At 39.8% G+C, this 19,157-nt stretch overlaps 1 protein-coding gene across 1 annotated transcript in view; it reads left to right on the forward strand.

Annotated features, from left to right (window-relative positions):
* Nucleotides 1–19,157, forward strand: part of POLH (DNA polymerase eta) — a 38,361-nt gene extending 19,204 nt beyond the window's left edge. Inside the window, exons 5-11 of the mRNA XM_069487672.1 lie at nt 2,867–3,036; nt 5,502–5,605; nt 7,506–7,625; nt 8,221–8,344; nt 8,917–8,982; nt 13,611–13,780; nt 16,228–19,157. Coding sequence (XP_069343773.1) covers nt 2,867–3,036; nt 5,502–5,605; nt 7,506–7,625; nt 8,221–8,344; nt 8,917–8,982; nt 13,611–13,780; nt 16,228–17,113 — 1,640 coding nt within the window. The 3' untranslated portion in view covers nt 17,114–19,157. The remainder of the gene's footprint in view (nt 1–2,866; nt 3,037–5,501; nt 5,606–7,505; nt 7,626–8,220; nt 8,345–8,916; nt 8,983–13,610; nt 13,781–16,227) is intronic.

The raw sequence follows: 19,157 nt of genomic DNA on the forward strand, positions 1-19,157 counted from the left end.
GAATTTTCTCCCTGTAGTCTACTTCAAAGTATTGAAGAAAAATCAAGATTTCACTGATCATTCTTATCAACTAGAAAAGAGATATTTAAAAAAAGCATTGTAGGAAAACAAGGGAAAGCACTCACTTATCTTCTGTGGTCCTGTTCAATTCATATGGACATAGGGTGACAGAGGAGTGCCACATTACTCAATCCAGGAGAGTAATGATGAAAAAAATCTAAAGCAGAGAAAATTTAGCTCTGTTTAAAAAGAGTCTTAGGCCAGGTGCAGTAGCTTATGCCTATAATCCTAGCACTGTGGAAGGCAGAGGTGGGAGGACCACTTGAGCTCAGAAGTTCAAGACCAGCCTGAGCAAGAGGGATAGAAAATTAGCCAGGCATTGTGGTGAGCGCCTCTAGTCCCAGCTACTCAGGAGGCTGAGGCAAGAGGATTGCTTGAACCCAGGAGTTTGAGGTTGCAGTGAGCTATGATGACACCACTGCACTCTATCCAGGGTGACAGAATGAGCGAGATTGTCTCCAAAAAAAAAGAAAAAAAAAAATGAGTCTGGAAAAACCCATAATTACAAAAAATTATTAATATTTTTATGTTTCCCAAACCTAATAAATACTAATAAATTGTTTTAAATGATGGATGTCATAATAGTATTTATTCTTAATTTGTATAAGGCACTGTGCCAAGGAGCTTTATAAAGAGATTTATCTTTTAATCCTCACAGCAACCCTGTGAGTTGCAGTTTGAAGATAAGGAAACTGAAGCTTAAAGGATTATGTAACTTGTCCAGAGTCACATGGTTAGTAAGCTAAGCTAATGGACTTTAGTGGGGCGCCCCAAATTAGCTAGAATAGTTGGAAGAGAGGATTTCATGATAGATGAGATTTGAGATAAGCCCTAAAGTACAGATAAGATATATTTAAGCAAAGGAGAGGAGAACAGAGGTAAGAAATAAGAGCAGGGAGGCAGAATAAGTGATGTCTTAAGGTAGAAACATGGTATGTTCAGGAAATTGTAATGGCAGTTTTGAACAGCGGATAAGATGGATAACATTGATATTTAAAGATACTTAAGCTGAGGGTATTGTGTAAAATGCATTCAGGGAGAGAGGGTGGTTTAGGAGGTAAGGTGGTCTAAGCATGAATGAAAAACCTTGGTCTTTTTCAAGGTTGTCATTAAAAAAAAGAATACAGAAAACTTAAATAAAATAGAGTGGGTTGCAATGGATATGTGAAATATTTTGAAGTGGGCTTTGTTGACTAAATGGCTACATAATGGGGAATGAAAGAAAAGAAGCCAATATTACTTGGATTTTAAACCTTTAATAGAAATAGGGAGTTGGTTGGAAAGAGAACCTTTGAGGAGATACAAGTTTGATTTTAGTTATGTTCAGCTTGAAACTATAATGAAAAATTTGAGAAGAGTTATTTTGTAGGGAGGTGGAGATGAGGGATTAGAGTTTAAGTAAGTTTGGGGGTAGAGATAGAAATTTACATGTACTCAGCATAAGTAAAATATTTTCAAGGCCCAGAGTCCAAAGGTACATCTAATTTAAAACAGCTTGTCACGAGAATAAATTTTATAGTGCCTCTGAATGGATTTTAAGCTACTCAACTGGAACCAGCCTCTAAAAGTACGTAAATGCTAATTTAAGTTTATATTGAAGCTTGAATTAATTATGAATAGTTTCTAATTGAATAACAACAGATTTCTTGGAGATGTTCAAGGGGAAGCACAAGGAAGAAAATGCAATAGAACTACGGAGAGAAAATGTATTTTTTAAATCACTGCGCATGAAAGATGACATTAATACAAAATATTTGTTACATATTAGTACCATAAGGTTCAGCCTTATGTAGGCGTGGTGTGTGCCTGCAGTCCCAGCTACTCTGGAGGCTAAGGCAGGAGGATTGCTTACACCCAGAAGTTTGAGTCTATCCTGGCAACCTAGCTAGATCCCATCTCTCTTTTTTTTTTTTTTTTTTTTTTTTTTTTTTTTTGAGGCAGGGTCTCACTCTGTTGCCTGGGCTAGAGAGTAGTGGTATCTTTGTAGCTCACAGCAACCTCAAATTCCTGGGCTCCAGTGATCCTCCTGCCTCGGCCTTCTGAGCAGCTGGGACTATAGGCACACACCACCACACCTGGCTAATTTTTGTATTTTCTGTTGGGTCTTGCTCATGCTCAGGCTGGTCTTGAACTTCTGGCCTCAAGCGATCTTCCCACCTTGACCTCCCAAAGTGCTAGTATTGCCGGTGTGAGCCACTGGGCCTGGTCTGACCCCATCTCTTAAGAAAAAAGAAAATGTGGGCCGGGCGCGGTGGCTCACGCCTGTAATCCTAGCACTCTGGGAGGCCGAGGTGGGCGGATCGTTTGAGCTCAGGAGTTCGAGACCAGCCTGAGCAAGAGCGAGACCCCACCTCTACTAAAAATAGAAAGAAATTATGTGGACAGCTAAAAATATACATAGAAAAAATTAGCCGGGCATGGTGGCGCATGCCTGTAGTCCCAGGTACTCGGGAGGCTGAGACAGGAGGATCGCTTGAGCTCAGGAGTTTGAGGTTGCTGTGAGCTAGGCTGACGCCACGGCACTCACTCTAGCCTGGGCAACAGGGTGAGACTCTGTCTCAAAAAAAAAAAAAAAAAAGAAAAAAGAAAATGTGCAAAAAGGGTTAGCATCTGCTGAAGCTGAGGCTTCTGGAAGTGGTCTGAAGGAGAAACTGATCTCTCTTGCAAGCAATCTTCTAAACTGGCTGCCATGGAGTCTTCTAAACGTGCTTATCTAAAATACCTGAAATCTAAGCATTTCTGCATTACGTAGCACAATTAAATGATTTTTAAAAATGCCTAAATGTGACCTCTCAACTTTTTTCAGAGAAGATGCGAAAAGAAGGATTATTTCAATGGCTTCATTCTCTCCGGTTCGATGACATGGCCTCTCCAGACCTGAAGCTCACCGTGGGGGCAGTGATTGTGGAAGAAATGAGGGCAGCCATAGAGAAGCAGACTGGTTTTCAGTGTTCAGCTGGAATCTCACATAATAAGGTGAAGGCCAATAGTAGATTTCAAAGAGAAACAGCCATATCTTTACTTAAATACACTAAGGATAGTGGGACATTTAAATTATTACACATATACTTTTAAATGGGTTTCTGCTTAAAATTCATGTTGAGGCCCACATAAAAGCTTAAGTAATTCTTTAACATGGGAATTGACATTAAATATGTACTTTCCTAAAAAACAGGCTAAAAAATTACAGAAAATGCTTATTTATATAGTTCCATTTAAAGTATAGACAGCCCTCCATATCTGCAGGTTCTACATCTGTGGATTCAATCGACCACAGACTGAAAATATTTGGTGGGAAAAAACCCAATAAAACAATAATGAGAAATAATACAAATGAACAAACAGTACAGTATAACAGCTACTTACATAGCATTTACATTATACAGTATTGGGGATTATAAGTAATCTAGAAATGGTTTAAAGTGTACAGGAGGATGTGCATAGATTATATGCAAATACTACGCCATTTTATGTAACAGACTTGAGCAACCCCGGAGTTTGGATTGGGGGTAGGTCCTGGACCCAATGCCCTGTGGATACTGAGGGATGACAGTATGTACTTAATGATTGAACTACCTATAGAAGGGAGGCTAGTCTTTCAACTTTTATATATTAACCTATTTCTTTTATTTATTTTCACTTGCTGAATACTTTTGTATTATCTTGTTTTCTTACATGGAGTTGCTTGGTTGTTTTTTGTGTTTTCCTATTCCCCTTTTCTAGTGAGAGCAATGAGAGAAATGGAATAGTAAACTCTTATTTATTTCTTTATTTATTTATTTATTTTTTGAGACAGAGTCTCACTGTGTTGCCTGGGCTAGAGTGCCATGGCATCAGCCTAGCTCACAGCAACCTCAAACTCCTGGGCTCAAGCAATCCTGCTGCCTCAGCCTCCTGAGTAGCTGGGATTATAGGCATGTACCACCATGCCGGCTAATTTTTTCTATATATATTTTTAGTTGTCCATATGATTTCTTTCTATGTTTAGTAGAGACAGGGTCTCACTCTTGCTCAGGCTGATCTTGAACTCCTGAGCTCAAACAATCCACCCGCCTCGGCCTCCCAGAGGGCTAGCATTACAGGCGTGAGCCACCAAGCTTAGCCATAAACTTTTATTAGTTTGGACCATTATTTTCATTTAGAACACAAATAATTCTCAACAATTCAGGGGCAGAATAAATGGCTTTATGATTAATAATGAATAAAGTACAGTGAGGACCTGGGACCTTCATCCCTTTCTGACCAAGACTCAATAATTAGACAGTGGCTGATTATCTCTGGTGGCTACCTTCTCCCCTCCCTCCAGTAGGAGGAAAATTGCCAAACTGCCCAGCAAAATTTTTTGTTTTGTTTTCTGGTTGGATAGAGGGAGAGGAAACAATAGTCCCAGTGAAATTTAAACCAGATAAAATGTTGCCTAGTAGAAGTTCCAAAAGAATCTCTTTATTCTCAGGTGAGAAGTAAAAAGAATCTCTCTAAGGAATTTAAAGAATGATTTTATATTTTTCCTATCAATTATAATTTACAAAATGATAACACTGAAGTGCTTTACTCTTTGTAAAGAGTTCTAGAGGCTGGTGCAGTGGCTCGTGCCTGTAATCCTAGCACTTTGAGAGGCCAAGACAGGAGGATCACTTAGGGCCAGGAGTTCCAGACTAGCCTGGGCAATAAGGAGACCTTGTTGCTACAGAAAAATTAAAAAACAAAACAAAACAAAAAACAACTAGCCAGGCATGGTGACACATACCTATAGTTTTAGCTACTCAGGAGGCTGAGGCAGGAGAATCACTTGAGCCCAGGAGTTTAAGGTTGCAGTGAGCTATAATGATGCCACTGCACAATAGCCCAGGCAACAGAGTGAGACATTGTCTCAAAAAAAAAAAAAAGTCTTTTCAAGAATTTAAAGTTTTTCATTTTTAAGTGTTGTTTATATATAAGGTGTTTGCTATTAGAGGATTATTTGGAGCCCAATCTGTGTAGCAGATACTAAAGTATGATAATCTGTATTAAATTGGGGTCTCAAAAATGGACTATATTAATCAAGAAATGTAAATAAATGGGGTAGGGTAAAACAAGTTTGCTTCAGCATTTTTATGTGGACACACTGAGAAATGCATCTTACTTGAGTTTCTTCTACACCTACTTTTTAAACCTCTTGAAGTGGGAGGAGCTCAGGGAATAGATGGAGGAGGAAAATGGCTAAAGGAAAACCAAGAATGGAAAAGATGTGGGAAGAACAATGAGGATAATGATAATGTGTCATGTTTTCCACTAAGAATGTTGTGAGACACCAAGTTTTAGAGATGTCTTAAGTTTCTGGTTTTATTTGTATAAATGTGGAAACCATTATTTATAGCCCTTAAGCTTTGTGTATGTGTTTCAATATTCACAAACTTGCTGGATTAATAGTAATGAGATTTTTACACTTTTCCTGCTTCCAGGTCCTGGCAAAACTGGCTTGTGGACTAAACAAGCCAAACCGTCAGACCCTGGTCTCACATGGGTCAGTCCCACAGCTCTTTAGCCAAATGCCCATTCGCAAAATGTAAGTATTCAGGGAGCACCTTAAATTTCACTCACATCCATGTAAAGACACTCTGGTTGTAGTTTCCTCTGCTCCTTATGAAGGATTGGAGCCAGGAAAAATAGGTACCAGGCAGTTAGAAGGGCGGCAACACAGAAAATTTTGTAAAACTGAGACTTTTTCTTCTCTCTTTTTTTAATCACTGCCTGCTATGTGATGAGAGACTTTTTTCTTAATGAACCTTCAGTTCTGTATTATCTGTGGCAGGTATTGTATCCTGAATTTTAAAATATGAACCAAGTTTTAGCTGTATGTTTAACTTCCCTCTAGACTTTTTATTCAAGTCTGTTATTAAATAACAAGTAAATAGCAATTTTACTTCTTTTCTTTCCTCTAACTTCAAATCAAGAGGTTCAAGGCTGCTGAATTGCTCCTGAAGTAGGCATTAGAGAAGAAGCCAAGTCAAATGTATAACTAGGTTGTGCCTACCAATTGTGTGTCCTTCACAAGGGCTTATAATAGTATTTTTCGTTAGTTTTGTTTTGGGTTGTTGGTTTGTTTGTTTTGAGATAGAGTCTCGCTCTGTCACCCTGGGTAGAGTGCAGTGGTGTCATCATAGCTCACAGCAACCTCAAATTCCTGGGCTCAAGTGATCCTTCTGCCTCAGCCTCTTGAGTAGCTGGGACTATAGGTGCACACCATGGCTCATTTTTTCTATTTTTAGAATAGAAAAAATAGACCAGCTCAGGCTGGTCTTGAACTGAGTTCAAGCAATCCTCCTTCCTCAGCCTCCCAGAGTGCTGGGACTACAGGCATAAGCCACTGTGCCTGGCCACTTAGAATATTGTTCAAGGGACAAGATATAACGGTTCAAAGCAACAATAAAAGTGCTATCACAAGACTGCATATGAGTAATTGCTAAATGAAGTATGCAAGTAGTTATCAAAGTTCACAAAGGAAGAGAGTAACGAGAATAAGAATTTATAAAATAGGCATGAGATTTTGTGTCTGACACAATTTGGAGAGTCAGACAAGAATTGTAAAACAATACTGATTTGGAGAATGTTTTAGCACAAAGAGGGGACAGTACATGGTGTTTTCAGTGAATTGGGACATACAGTAGTTTAGCTGGACCATATTGAGAAGATAAGTAATGGAAATAGACTAAAAAGATGGGTTAGGGACAGATTATAAGGAGGCTCAAAGGCCAGGCTAAAGACTTTTGAGCATATTCTTAAGTATAGGTTTATATTTATAGTTTACTTTTTTTTTCTTTTTTGAGACAAGGTCTTGCTCTATTGCCCAGGCTAGAGTGCAGTGGCATCATTGTAGCTCACTGCAACCTCAAACTCCTGGGCTCAAGCAATCCTGCCTCAGCCTCCCTAGTAGCTGGGACTACAGGTGTGCACAACCATGCCTGGCTAATTTTTCTATTTTTTGTAAATGGGGTCTCGCTATGTTTCTCAGGCTGCTCTTGAACTCCTGGGCTCAAGCAATCCTCCCACTTCAGCCTCCCAAAGTGCTACAATTATAGATGTCCCCTACTGCGCCCAGCCTAGGTTACATATTCTTAAGTAAAGTTTTAACCATGGAAGGGAATTTTTTTGGGTTTGGAATTTTAATCCCCAAATGTGACAGTAGGTCTTGTACAATTGAAACTTTTATAAGCTGTTGACTTGACAGCTAATTAATAACTTTTTTTGTTTATGTCATTAATCTTCTTCTCAGGTCTTAACTCCCAGAGTATTTGAATTCCCAGATAGTCTTAGGCTGAAAAATTAAGAGTCTACAGGGCTAATACATGCTCTCATTTTTCCTGAGTCTTTTGGAGAGCTGCTTACAAAAGCAGAATGTCTTATGTTTGCTGCCAACTAGATATTTATGATGTGATCTATCAATTCTTTTTCTCCTTTGTTTTCAGCCGTAGTCTTGGAGGAAAGCTAGGGGCCTCTGTCATTGAAATCCTAGGGGTAGAATACATGGGTGAACTGACCCAGTTCACTGAATCTCAACTCCAGAGTCATTTTGGGGAGAAGAATGGGTAAGTGATTTATATATTTTCAATCATAACCTTGATGGAGTTGCTAGGTTCAAATATAGACAAAAGCAGCTAGTCAAATCCAGACCTATCTTTAGGTTAACATTTGTTTTTTGAGGTAATTTCACTGGTCCTTCTTGCTTTAAAATATTAGATCACTGTGGCCTATCAGTCTAGGGTAGTTATTTCACGTACCTGGGTGGTTGATAGATAGCAATTGTTACTTTGATGCCTGGGTATAGACTACTAAGTCCATCATTCACGTGTGCTAAGATGTTATATTTGCTTAAAATCCTTGTGTTTAAGGCCCTAGTAAGCACAAAAAAACTTGGGGATATGAATCGATGGTTTGCTTGGCCCTTTTCAAAAAAGACAAATGACGACCTGGCTTTAGAAAGCAGAACCACTTGTTCTGTTTGCCAATATATCGCACTGGAATTCATTGATAAGGGCAGGGGTTTCTGTCAGAGGTCAGATTTGGACAGATTTTTCCGTTTTCATGGAAAGGATAAAAGGGTAATATGATATAGGTGTTTTGTTTTGTTTTCACAGATTAATCATTTACTTCCACCTTAAAGTTCTTTGCTGGTTTTATTAGGTCTTGGCTATATGCCATGTGCCGAGGGATTGAACATGATCCAGTTAAACCCAGGCAACTACCCAAAACCATTGGCTGTAGCAAGAACTTCCCAGGAAAAACAGCTCTGTCTACTCAGGAACAGGTAAACCGGTATTCTTAACAGAACACTGCCTCTTTTAAAGGGGTTCATGGGTAGATTTTGGTAGTTGTGGATGGTTTAATAGATTAGATGAGACCTTTATAAAGTATGAAGAGAACAGAGGTTCCTTTCTTGTATTGAAAATTTACTGGTTTAACTTGTGATTTATCACTTTTTTTTCCCTTCTTCCATCTAAAAAGAAATAAAATGGAACTGAAGTTGAAAATGGAATTTCTCTGGAAAAAAAAAAGAAAATGGAATTTCTCAGTTTTTTAGTAGGTGGAAGCTTGGAAAGCGTAGGATATTGTGCCTCAAGTTTGGGTCTTGTCTTTTTCTCAGAGCTGGAACATGCCTGAAATTCACCTGATGGCATGCCAGCAGGAAAAGAAAGTGAAAATCTTGAGGTAGGCAGGACAGAGAACTGAGAAGATTTCTGTGCTCTGGTGATCCCCTGGTTATGGGGGAAACTTTGGTGCACAATTCTGTTTGGGAGAGAACTGAACAAATCCACTGTCTAGTCCTATAATAGACCTAGAGTATTTAAATGAAGATTAAAGTCTCAATACTTTTTTTAGGTACAATGGTGGCTTTTGCAGTTAGCCCAGGAACTAGAGGAGAGACTGAAAAAAGACCGAAATGATGTAAGATTTTCTTTCTTTATTCCTGGGGTGGGCTTTGGGATTTAAATATCAGTGCTCTTTACGGAGTAGGAGGAACAAAGATAGAAAAAGGTATCAGCCTAGGAATTTTTTTTTTTAATTTCAGCATATTATGGGGGTATAAATGTTTAGGTTACATATATTGCCCTTGCCCTGCCCGAGTCGGAGCTACAAGTGTGTCCATTCCCCAGATGGTGCACACTGCACCCACTAGGTGTGAGCCTAGGAAATTTTAAGAAATCTCTGGCCGGGCGCGGTGGCTCATGCCTATAATCCTAGCACTCTGGGAGGCTGAGGCGGGAGGATCACTCAAGGTCAGGAGTTCGAGACCAGCCTGAGCAAGAGCAAGACCCCGTCTCTACTAAAAATAGAAAGAAATTATATGGACAGCTAAAAATGTATATAGAAAAATTAGCCGGGCATGGTGGCGCATGCCTGTAGTCCCAGCTACCGGGGAGGCTGAGGCAGGAGGATCGCTTCAGCCCAGGAGTTTGAGGTTGCTGTGAGCTAGGCTGACGCCACGGCACTCTAGCCTGGGCAACAGAGTGAGACTCTGTCTCAAAAAAGAAAAGAAAAGAAATCTTTTATCTTCTTTCAAGATAGGCCCATAAAACTCAATATAATCTTTGAAAGCTTGGATCTATAAACATAAGACCTAACTCTACCCGTCTCTCTCATTACCATTTGCCTCTATGTTTTGGATTTTCTTATCTAACTCCTCTTGCAACCCTGGTTATACAGTGGCCTCCACCACGAGGAGGACACTGAGAGACCGGACTGTAAATTATTAGGCTTAATGTTTAGTCCATGTGACAGAGGAATGGCAGTTTAAAATACATTGTATTGTATATATTTGAAGTTTACAACATGATATTGTGGGATGCTTATATATAGTAAAATGGTTACTACAGTATAGCAAATTAACATGTCTGTCATCTCACATATTTAATTTCTTTTGTGAAAAGAGCAGCTAAAATTGGTTTCTGTAATAAAAATCCCTAATATAATCATGTTGTATCAGATCTCTAGTCTTGTTCATCCTACACATCTGATACTTTGTATCCTTTGACTATATCTCCCCATTTCCTTCCCCCCACCCTACCCCTGGCAACCAGTTTTATTCTTCATCTCTATCTGTACGTTGGACCTTTTCTTTTTTTTAATTTTCTGAGCATTTTACTTTTTTTTTCTCCTAATGTTATTGGCTTCTTTAGTATAGAAATAGTGGCTGTTTTAAAGACAGAATATTAAGTCAAACATTACATATCTGATGATTAGTTCCTTTTTCCTCTCCAACAACTTTATTGATATAAACTTTACATGCCATAAAATTCACCCACTTAAAGCACACAGTCCTGTGGTTTTAGGATATTCCAGAGTTGTACAACTATTCTACAATCAATTTTAGAACATTTTCATCACCCCAAAACGAAATCCTGTACCTGTTAGCAGTCACTCCCCATTTCTCTCCCAGCCACCCCCAGCTGTAGGCACCCACTAGTCTGCTTTCCACTTTTATGTACTTAATATTCTGGACATTTCCTGTAAATGGAATCGAATCATATAATATGTAGCCTTTTGTGACTGGCTTGAAACCTTTCACTTAGCATAATGTTTTCAAGGTTCACCCATATTGTAGCATGTATCAGTACTTCATTCCTTTTTATGACTGAAATTATTCTACTGTATGGATACAACACATTTTGATTATCCATTCATCAGTAAATAGACATTTGAGTTGTTTCCATTTTTTTGGCTGTTATGAATATTGCTGCTATGAACATTCATGTACAAGTTTTTGTGTAGACATATGTTTTCATTTCTCTTCAGTATATACCTAAGAGTATGACTGCTGAGTCACATGGTAACTATTTAGCATTTTGAGGAACTGCCAGACTGCTTTCCACAATGGCCGCACCATTTTACATCCTTATCATCATGTAAGAGAGTTCTAGTTTTTTCACATCCTTGTTACTGTCTTTTTAAGTTTTAGCCATTCTAGTGGGTGTGAAGTGGTATTTTCATGGTTTGATTTACCTTTTCTGAAAGCTAATCATCTTTTTATTTGCGTATTGGCTATTTGTTTATCTTCTTTTGAGACCTTTTCCTTTTTTTGAATCGGCTTGTCTCTATATTATTTATTTATTTATTTATTTTTTTGAGCCAGAGTCTCACTCTGTTGCCTGGGCTAGAGTGCTGTGGCGTCAGCCTAGCTCACAGCAACCTCAAACTCCTGGGCTTAAGCAATCCTTCTGCCTCAGCCTCCCAAGTAGCTGGGACTACAGGCATGTGCCACCATGCCCCGCTAATTTTTTTCTGTATATATTTTTAGCTGTCCAAATCATTTCTTTCTATATTTAGTAGAGACGGGGGTCTTGCTCTTGCTCAGGCTGGTCTTGAACTCCTGACCTCGAGTGATCCTCCTGCCCTCGGCCTCCCAGAGTGCTAGGATTACAGGCATGAGCCACTGCGCCCGGCCTATTATTGAGTTTTAAGTGTTCTTTCTATAATATGAATACAAGTCCCTTATCAGATAAATGATTTGGAAATATTTTCTTCCATTCCATGGGTTTTCTTTTCACTTTCTTAATGGTATTATTTGATACATCCTCTCCTTTTGAGACGTCTTGGCATTATGCACATCAACTGTATACTGTCAAGAATAGTCCAATACTGCTCGTTTGCCCTTTTTTAGCTGGAATTGGTGGTGAATGTTTATTCCTTTGGTTGGCAACATAGAGAGGGATTTGACCCCAGTTTGTTGTCAGCCTACCCAACTTTGCCCACTAGGTGGCGCCTGGTTCTCGTCTCTCTATAAGCCCGTGGGACTTTTCCTCCCAGCTTATATCCAGTGCAACATAGTGGCGATCTCTGAAAATTAATCTTGTCTTTAAGCTTCAAGGGACTTTATGGCCAAAAAGAATTCGGGACATAGCAGATCCTGTCACTTCATTGTTTAAAACATTCCAGTCAGTGCCTTCCCTTCACATTTAAGGCTTTCCTTCCTTTTTTTAATTCTATAAAGCCAAATATGATCTGGTCTCTGGCTACTTCTCTGACCTTATCTCCTATCTTCTCCCCCACTTATTCCACTCTAGTCTCTACTCCATTGGCCTCATTCCCTTTTATCTCACACACCCAGTAAGCTGTCACCTTAGCACCTTTGCAGTCGCTGTTCCTTTGCCCTAGAGACTCTTTGCTCATATATTAAAATTTGCTTCCTCGCTTTATTCAAATCTCACCTTCTCCAGCAGGCCTCCCCCAGTCAGCCTATCACACCAGCAGCTTCCATCACTGTTTGCCTCACTCCGCTTCTATTCATACCACTCATCTGTGTAGTCATTTCTGTTACATGCCTACCTATTTATTAGCTCTGCTCCTACCACAACATAAGATCCCTGAGGGCCTGGACTTTATGTCATTCTCTTTCATCTCTAGGCACTGTCTAGACATACATTCTAGGCAGTTAGAGCTGAATGATTTTAGTCAACAAGGACTCCTTTGTAATTCCAATTTTTATTATCCCAAGGTAAATCAATCTGCACAACTGTATTTTTACCCCCAGAATAATTTGTGCTCTCAGCTCATTTGCCGTAGGGGTATTTCTTCTCACTAACATCATTTGATTTTTGAGGGGTCCCTATGCCTTGACATTTATTTCTCAGTTTGCTGAGCAACAACACCATTCAGATGCTTAGACTTCACTGAAGTGAGTCAGTGATCATGCTTTCTACAGGCAGCCTCACTGTACTGTATCTTCTCTGGATGGGTTGTAAGAAGTGAAAACTTATGCTGTTACTAAGCATCAGAGCATCAGGGCAGAAAAAAGGCTGGACTGAAGACTAGAACCACCATGCAATCTTGACATCCTAGCTTTCAGCCAATTACTTGCCTGAATCCTTCCTTCATTCACAAAACAGAATGTAGTATTATAGGTATTTGTTATAATCTTCCTGCTTAGACACCATTAAAAACATTCAAGGGAGTTCCATTTTCATTTATTCTGTTCCCATCACCTGTCAAAATATGTTAGATATTCTAATATCCCATCACCCAAATTATTTCTCTGATTACTTTTTTTTTCATTTTTAATTTTATAATTTTAGTTGTCCAGATAATTTCTTTCTATTATTTAGTAGAGACGGGGTCTTGCTCTTGCTCAGGCTGGTCTCGAACTCCTGACCTCAAGCGATCCTCCCGCCTCGGCCTCCCAGAGTGCTGGGATTACAGGCGTGAGCCCCCACGCCCGGCCTCTGATTACTTTTTACACCCAGAAATAACAAGCTTTTTATGGAACCATGTCATCAGATTTTTATTCATAAAATGTGATTCTGCAGTGTAGTACACTGTTAGCATCCCTCAGAGTCCCTAATCCAGTGTCCTGTGCATAAGAGGTGCTCAGTATACATTTGTAGCTTATAGGAATTAGATGCTGGAATAAACAGCCTCATTGTTTGGTTACTGACACTATATTCTTGAATTTTAAGCTTAGTGTTTCCAAACCATTCTGTCACCCTGGTTCTTTTAATTTTCTCTCATACATTTCCATATATAGAATTCAGATGCTCCTGGAACTTTATTTCTGGTCTCAATCTTTTTCCACTCACCAGAATGACAGGGTGGCTACTCAGTTGGCTGTGAGCATTCGTGTGCAAGGAGACAAACGTCTCAGCAGCCTACGCCGCTGCTGTGCCCTTACCCGCTATGATGCTTACAAGATGAGCCATGATGCATTTGCTGTTATCAAGAACTGTAATACTTCTGGAATCCAAACTGAATGGTGAGTTTTCTTCTAGCTCATCTTCTTAGAAAAGACTTGTGCCCTGTACTAGCTCTAAAATTAGTGGGTATCCAAGCTGTTCCAGCAGGGTTAGGCACTTTGTGACTCAGACTAGCAGCACCTATTACAGAGGGGAATGGTTATGCACTAAGTGAGAAAACACACCAGCAACCTCAGGAACAAGGCAGCCCGGCTACAGCTTCTTTGCCTACATTTGATACATTACAGTTCCCAAGGGTGGTTAGAAGGCAAAGGAACCAATACTATCTTACTATCTCTGCCTGTATCAGCTTGCTTTAGTTGGGGAAATGACCAGTTGCACTTGGAGAACAGAGCTCAAGTTTCAAGAATGCATTCGGGTACTTCTCTTTGAACTACTTGACTGTTCTATCTTAAAAGTATCCTTCTTGATTACGAAAGTGACCTATATTTGTTGATAATTTCTATCTAACATTCCAAGTCAGTTACAAGCCCCAATGGTATTATGCCAAATGTCATATTCATTAATAAACTTCATTTCTGTTGGTCATGAAATATAAGCCTCTTTTTGTTGGAGCATGTTCATTTTTCTGTTCAGATATTAATGATTTCCTGGATTGGAATCCTTTAATTATTTATTTAACAGCCTACTGCTACATAAAGAAAAGTATTCCAAATTCACAATGGAAATATAATTATGAGAGAAAGATAAATTGGTTGGTCACTTACAGATGTATATTGAAGATTATTTTTAAAAATCAAAATTTAATGCCCTAAGTTATTGCTTATCTAAATATATTGGCACTATTGTATGTACAGACCTATAATAGGATGAGGTCTCCAAAGTTGGAGTCTTTGTTCTTTACTTGGAATAATTTACTTAATGTTTTTTTATTTTTTTTTTTATTTTTTTATTTTTTTGAGACAGAGTCTCACTCTGTTGCCCAGGCTAGAGTGAGTGCCGTGGCGTCAGCCTAGCTCACAGCAACCTCAAACTCCTGAGCTCAAGCGATCCTACTGTCTCAGCCTCCCGAGTAGCTGGGACTACAGGCATGCACCACCATGCCCGGCTAATTTTTTTCTATATATATATATTTTTTAGCTGTCCATATAATTTCTTTCTATTTTTAGTAGAGATGGGGTCTCGCTCTTGCTCAGGCTGGTCTCGAACTCCTGAGCTCAAACAATCCGCCCACCTCGGCCTCCCAGAGTGCTAGGATTACAGGCGTGAGCCACCGCGCCCGGCCTACTTAATTTTTATTTCTTGATAATATTTATTTTCAAATATTGAACAGTTTTTTTGTTTGTTTGTTTGTTTTGAGACAAGTCTCACTTTGTTGCCTGAGCTAGAGTGCCGTGGCGTCAGCCTAGCTCACAGCAACCTCCAACTCCTGGGCTCAAGCGATCCTCCTGCCTCAGCCTCCCTAGTAGCTGGGACTACAGGCATGTGCCACCATGCCTGGCTAATTTTTTTCTATATATATTTTTAGCTGTCCATATAATTTCTTTCTATTTTTAGCAGAGATGGGGTCTCGCTCTTGCTCAGGCTGGTCTCGAACTCCTGAGCTCAAGCGATCCTCCCACCTCGGCCTTTCAGAGTGCTAGGATTACACGCGTGAGCCACCGCGCCCAGCTGTAATATTGAACAGTTTTATAGAACCAAATGACAATTGTGATACTATGGTCATATGAAATTTGGAAACTTATAAATTGACACTATAACAAACACTACTCACCGATATGTGACATTTATTGGCAGGGAGGCATCAAAATTATCTAATTATAAGAATGTTCCAAAGGATGAAATCTGAGGATAGTGGATAGAGGATAGAGGATAATTACTTTAAAATAGCATTTACCCTTACCTCATTGAGAAACCTATATCTAAAAGCATGTTTCATCTTCTGAAATTCAGCTTGTGAAAATCTGGGTGATTAGACATAACGAGGAACTTTATGACAGCAATTTCTCCAAGTGTTTCTAAGACTGGGATTGGTGACCAAAAGCAGTTGTGGAATTTCATTCTCCAGAAATTCCAGAATGGAAAGTCTGTCACAGTTAGGGTTAGGTAGTGCCCCTGTTTAAAAACAAGAGAATAGCTAAGAGGGCTTTTTCAAGTCTTTCCCATCTAAATGTTCTAAAGCTTTTCTGTTGCCCTGAATAAGATCTCTTGCCCAACCCTGAATTACAGCAGCTCTGCAGTGGTATCTTATAAAAACACGAGCCGTCAGAAGGTGGGAGGTCAAATCAGTGGTTCTCAAGATGCAACATCAATTGTTAGAAACTCAAATTCTCTGTTCATCCCAGGTCTACTAATTTGATACATGTTAAATTTTGAGAACCACTGCAGTAAGGAATGATTTCTTCTTGTGGCAGAATCAATCCCAGTCATTTATTAATTGAATCTTTCCTAAGCTCTGAAATAGTGACCTATTGCTAATCTTCTTGTTCTTTTACTTTCTATACAGGTCCCCTCCCCTCACAATGCTTTTCCTCTGTGCTACCAAATTCGCTGCCTCTGCCCCTTCACCTTGCACAGACATCACCGTCTTCTTGAGCAGTGACCCAAGTTCTCTGCCAAAGGTGCCAGTCACCAGTTCAGAAGCCAACACCCAGGGAAGTGACCCAGGGGTGACAGCAACTAAGAAAGCAACCACCTCTCTGGAATCATTCTTCCAAAAAGCTGCAGAAAAACAGAAGGTCAAAGAAGCTTCGCTTTCATCTTTTACTGTTACCACTCAGGCCCCCACAAGCAATTCACCATCCAAGTCATTACCTTTCCAAACCAGTCGAACAACAGGAACGGAGCCCTTCTTTAAGCAGAAAAGTCTGCTTCAAAAACTGAAGCAGCTTAATAATTCTTCAGTTCCTTTCCCTCCACAAAATCCACAGTCCAACTCTAAAGGGTTACCAAATCATTTTCCAGCAGAGTATCCAGATTGTGCCCCTGTTTGTGAAGGGGCGTTGAAGCTAGAATCCTCTGAAGCAACTCCTGCAGAGATGGATTTGACCCAGAACAGCCCGAGCATGCTTGCTTTTTCAGCTTCCAAGTCTGCTCCAGGGGTGGCTCAGAAGGTAACTACCACCCCAAGTCTTCTAGCTGCTGAGGACCAACTGCCCTGTGAGAAATGTGGCTCCCTGTTACCAGTATGGGACATGCCAGAACACATGGACTATCATTTTGCATTGGAGTTGCAGAAATCCTTCCTGCAGCCCTCAAACCCCCAGGTTGTTCCTGCCTTGTCTCCTCAAGGCAAAAGAAATCCCAAGAGCCCTTCGGCCTCCAGTAATAAACGGCCTAGGCCTGAGGGCATGCAGACATTGGAATCATTTTTTAAGCCATTAACACATTAGTGCTGCCCTCAGGCTTGCTATGGGATTTTAATATTTTATCTGTAACCTGGGACATGGAAATATGTTCCCTTCTCAGGGAAATCCATAACTTTATGAAAATTTTAATACAAAAAATAATCCAGTTAGGTGCCAGATTAAGGTTCCCATCTCTTCACAGGCATAGATTCTAATCCCATTGCTGACAGAGATGTAAAAATTCATCCTCTCATTGAGTTTTTAATCTGTAGAGTTTTTAGGGAGGCAGTGTCATATTGTAAAAAGTATGTGGGCCTAAAGCCTAAGAGACTGGTTCCAAACCTAGCCCTCTCCGCCTCTTATTGCAGTGATGGCTTTGAGCAAGTCACTTTCTTTACTTCCTCATCTGTAAAACTGAGGTAATACCTTATAGATTATTTTAATCTTCAACTTAAAGTTAGCACAGAAAATGAACTAAGTAAAAAACAAAAAGCTTAAAAAAAACAACAACTTCTCCCTAGTTTGGTGACGGGCAATTTCAGATAATGCCTTGACCAGAATTCCGTATTTTCCGTTGGAGAATGTGAGGTGAAGAATCCCTAAAGGCGCTGTAGTAACTAGAGCAGGGCAGGTTCTGTGCATAAAAGCTACTCAAATGCTGAATCTCGTACAGGTAAACCCCATTATAGCCTCAGTTCTAGCCACCGGTTAGCCATTCTACCTCTGTATTTTGTTCTAATGTAGGATGAGACTGCCACTGGCCAGTTCGGGAACTCTGTTTAGATTTGGTAAGTCATAGTCAAAACTAGATCATCTCTAGAACTTTGCCACTCTGAGTGTGATTTGAGGAACAGCAGCATTGGGATCACCTAGGAACTTGTTAGCAATCGTCTTAGCCTCACCACTACTACTGAATCCAAATCTGCATATTAATGAGACTCCCCGGTGTATATCTTAAAGTTTGGAAATACTGAACTAGAAGATACCAACAGCCAGGTTTGTAGAGAACAATAACATTTCCTTAAACTCTTAAATACAAGTTTAAGAGATGAGTGCTTGGACCTTTGGGGTTACTGGCATGTTCATCTCTTCCTTACTGAAGTATAAATATTTAGCTTAGGGTTTTAAATTGATTATTGTAGCTTTTGGCATTTGTCCATGTTTAGAGTACTGTATTTTTAATCTCTGTTCTTACGTGTGAGAAGTCAGCTTTTTTGGCTTGAATTACACAGGGAACTCAACTGAAGATGAACTGAGTTGGTGGTGGTAGGTGGAGAGAATAGTGTGCATCTCCCTCCTTCCATACATATACACAAACCAATTTTTAGCTTATTTATAAATGGGGGGAAGAGTCTGTATTTAGTTTGAAGAACAGGGCAAGGTTTGAAAACCATTGGATCGAACAGATTATTTTCTCCTCCAAAAATATTTTCTACTTTTATGGCACTTGAATATCCAATAAAAAACTGTATTCACTATGTACATGGCCTTTTCCTACTAGATCTGTAGCTTCTTAAAGGCAAGAATTCTTCCCAGTGCCTTACAAATAATAGGTGCTTGACATTCATTGGGTGAATGTATATAGTGAAAAACTTTAGATGTGATTACCAGAACTGGGACAGTAAGAATGTATTGTCCAGGTGCGGAGGCTCACACCTATAATCCTAGCACTTTGGGAGGCTGAGGTGGGAGGACTGCTTGAGGTCAGTTCAAGACCAGCCCAGGCAACACTTCGAGACCCTATCTCTATGACAAATAGGAAAAATAGCCGAGCACGGTAGTGTGCACCTGTAGTCTCAGCTACTCAGGAGGATGGCTTAAGCCCAGGATTTTGAGGTTGTAGTGAGCTAGGATGCCACTGCACTCCATCCAGCAAAGTACAAATTCCTTGGCGACCTGCCTTATACACATTTTTATCCCCCTAAATGTTCATTAATGTGGCAGAGTGGCTCAGTAATTCCTGGAGATGTCTCATTAAACGCTGGGATGTTAACAAACTGGATGAAGCATCTGTTTCTTTGGGGATGCTATACAGATCAAGTTGCATAAATTTTTAACAGTTGGGTTGACTGGCATGAAGGAGTCATAC

Source organism: Eulemur rufifrons, chromosome 15 (assembly GCF_041146395.1).
Source record: "Eulemur rufifrons isolate Redbay chromosome 15, OSU_ERuf_1, whole genome shotgun sequence".
NCBI classification, from domain to species: Eukaryota; Metazoa; Chordata; class Mammalia; order Primates; family Lemuridae; genus Eulemur; species Eulemur rufifrons.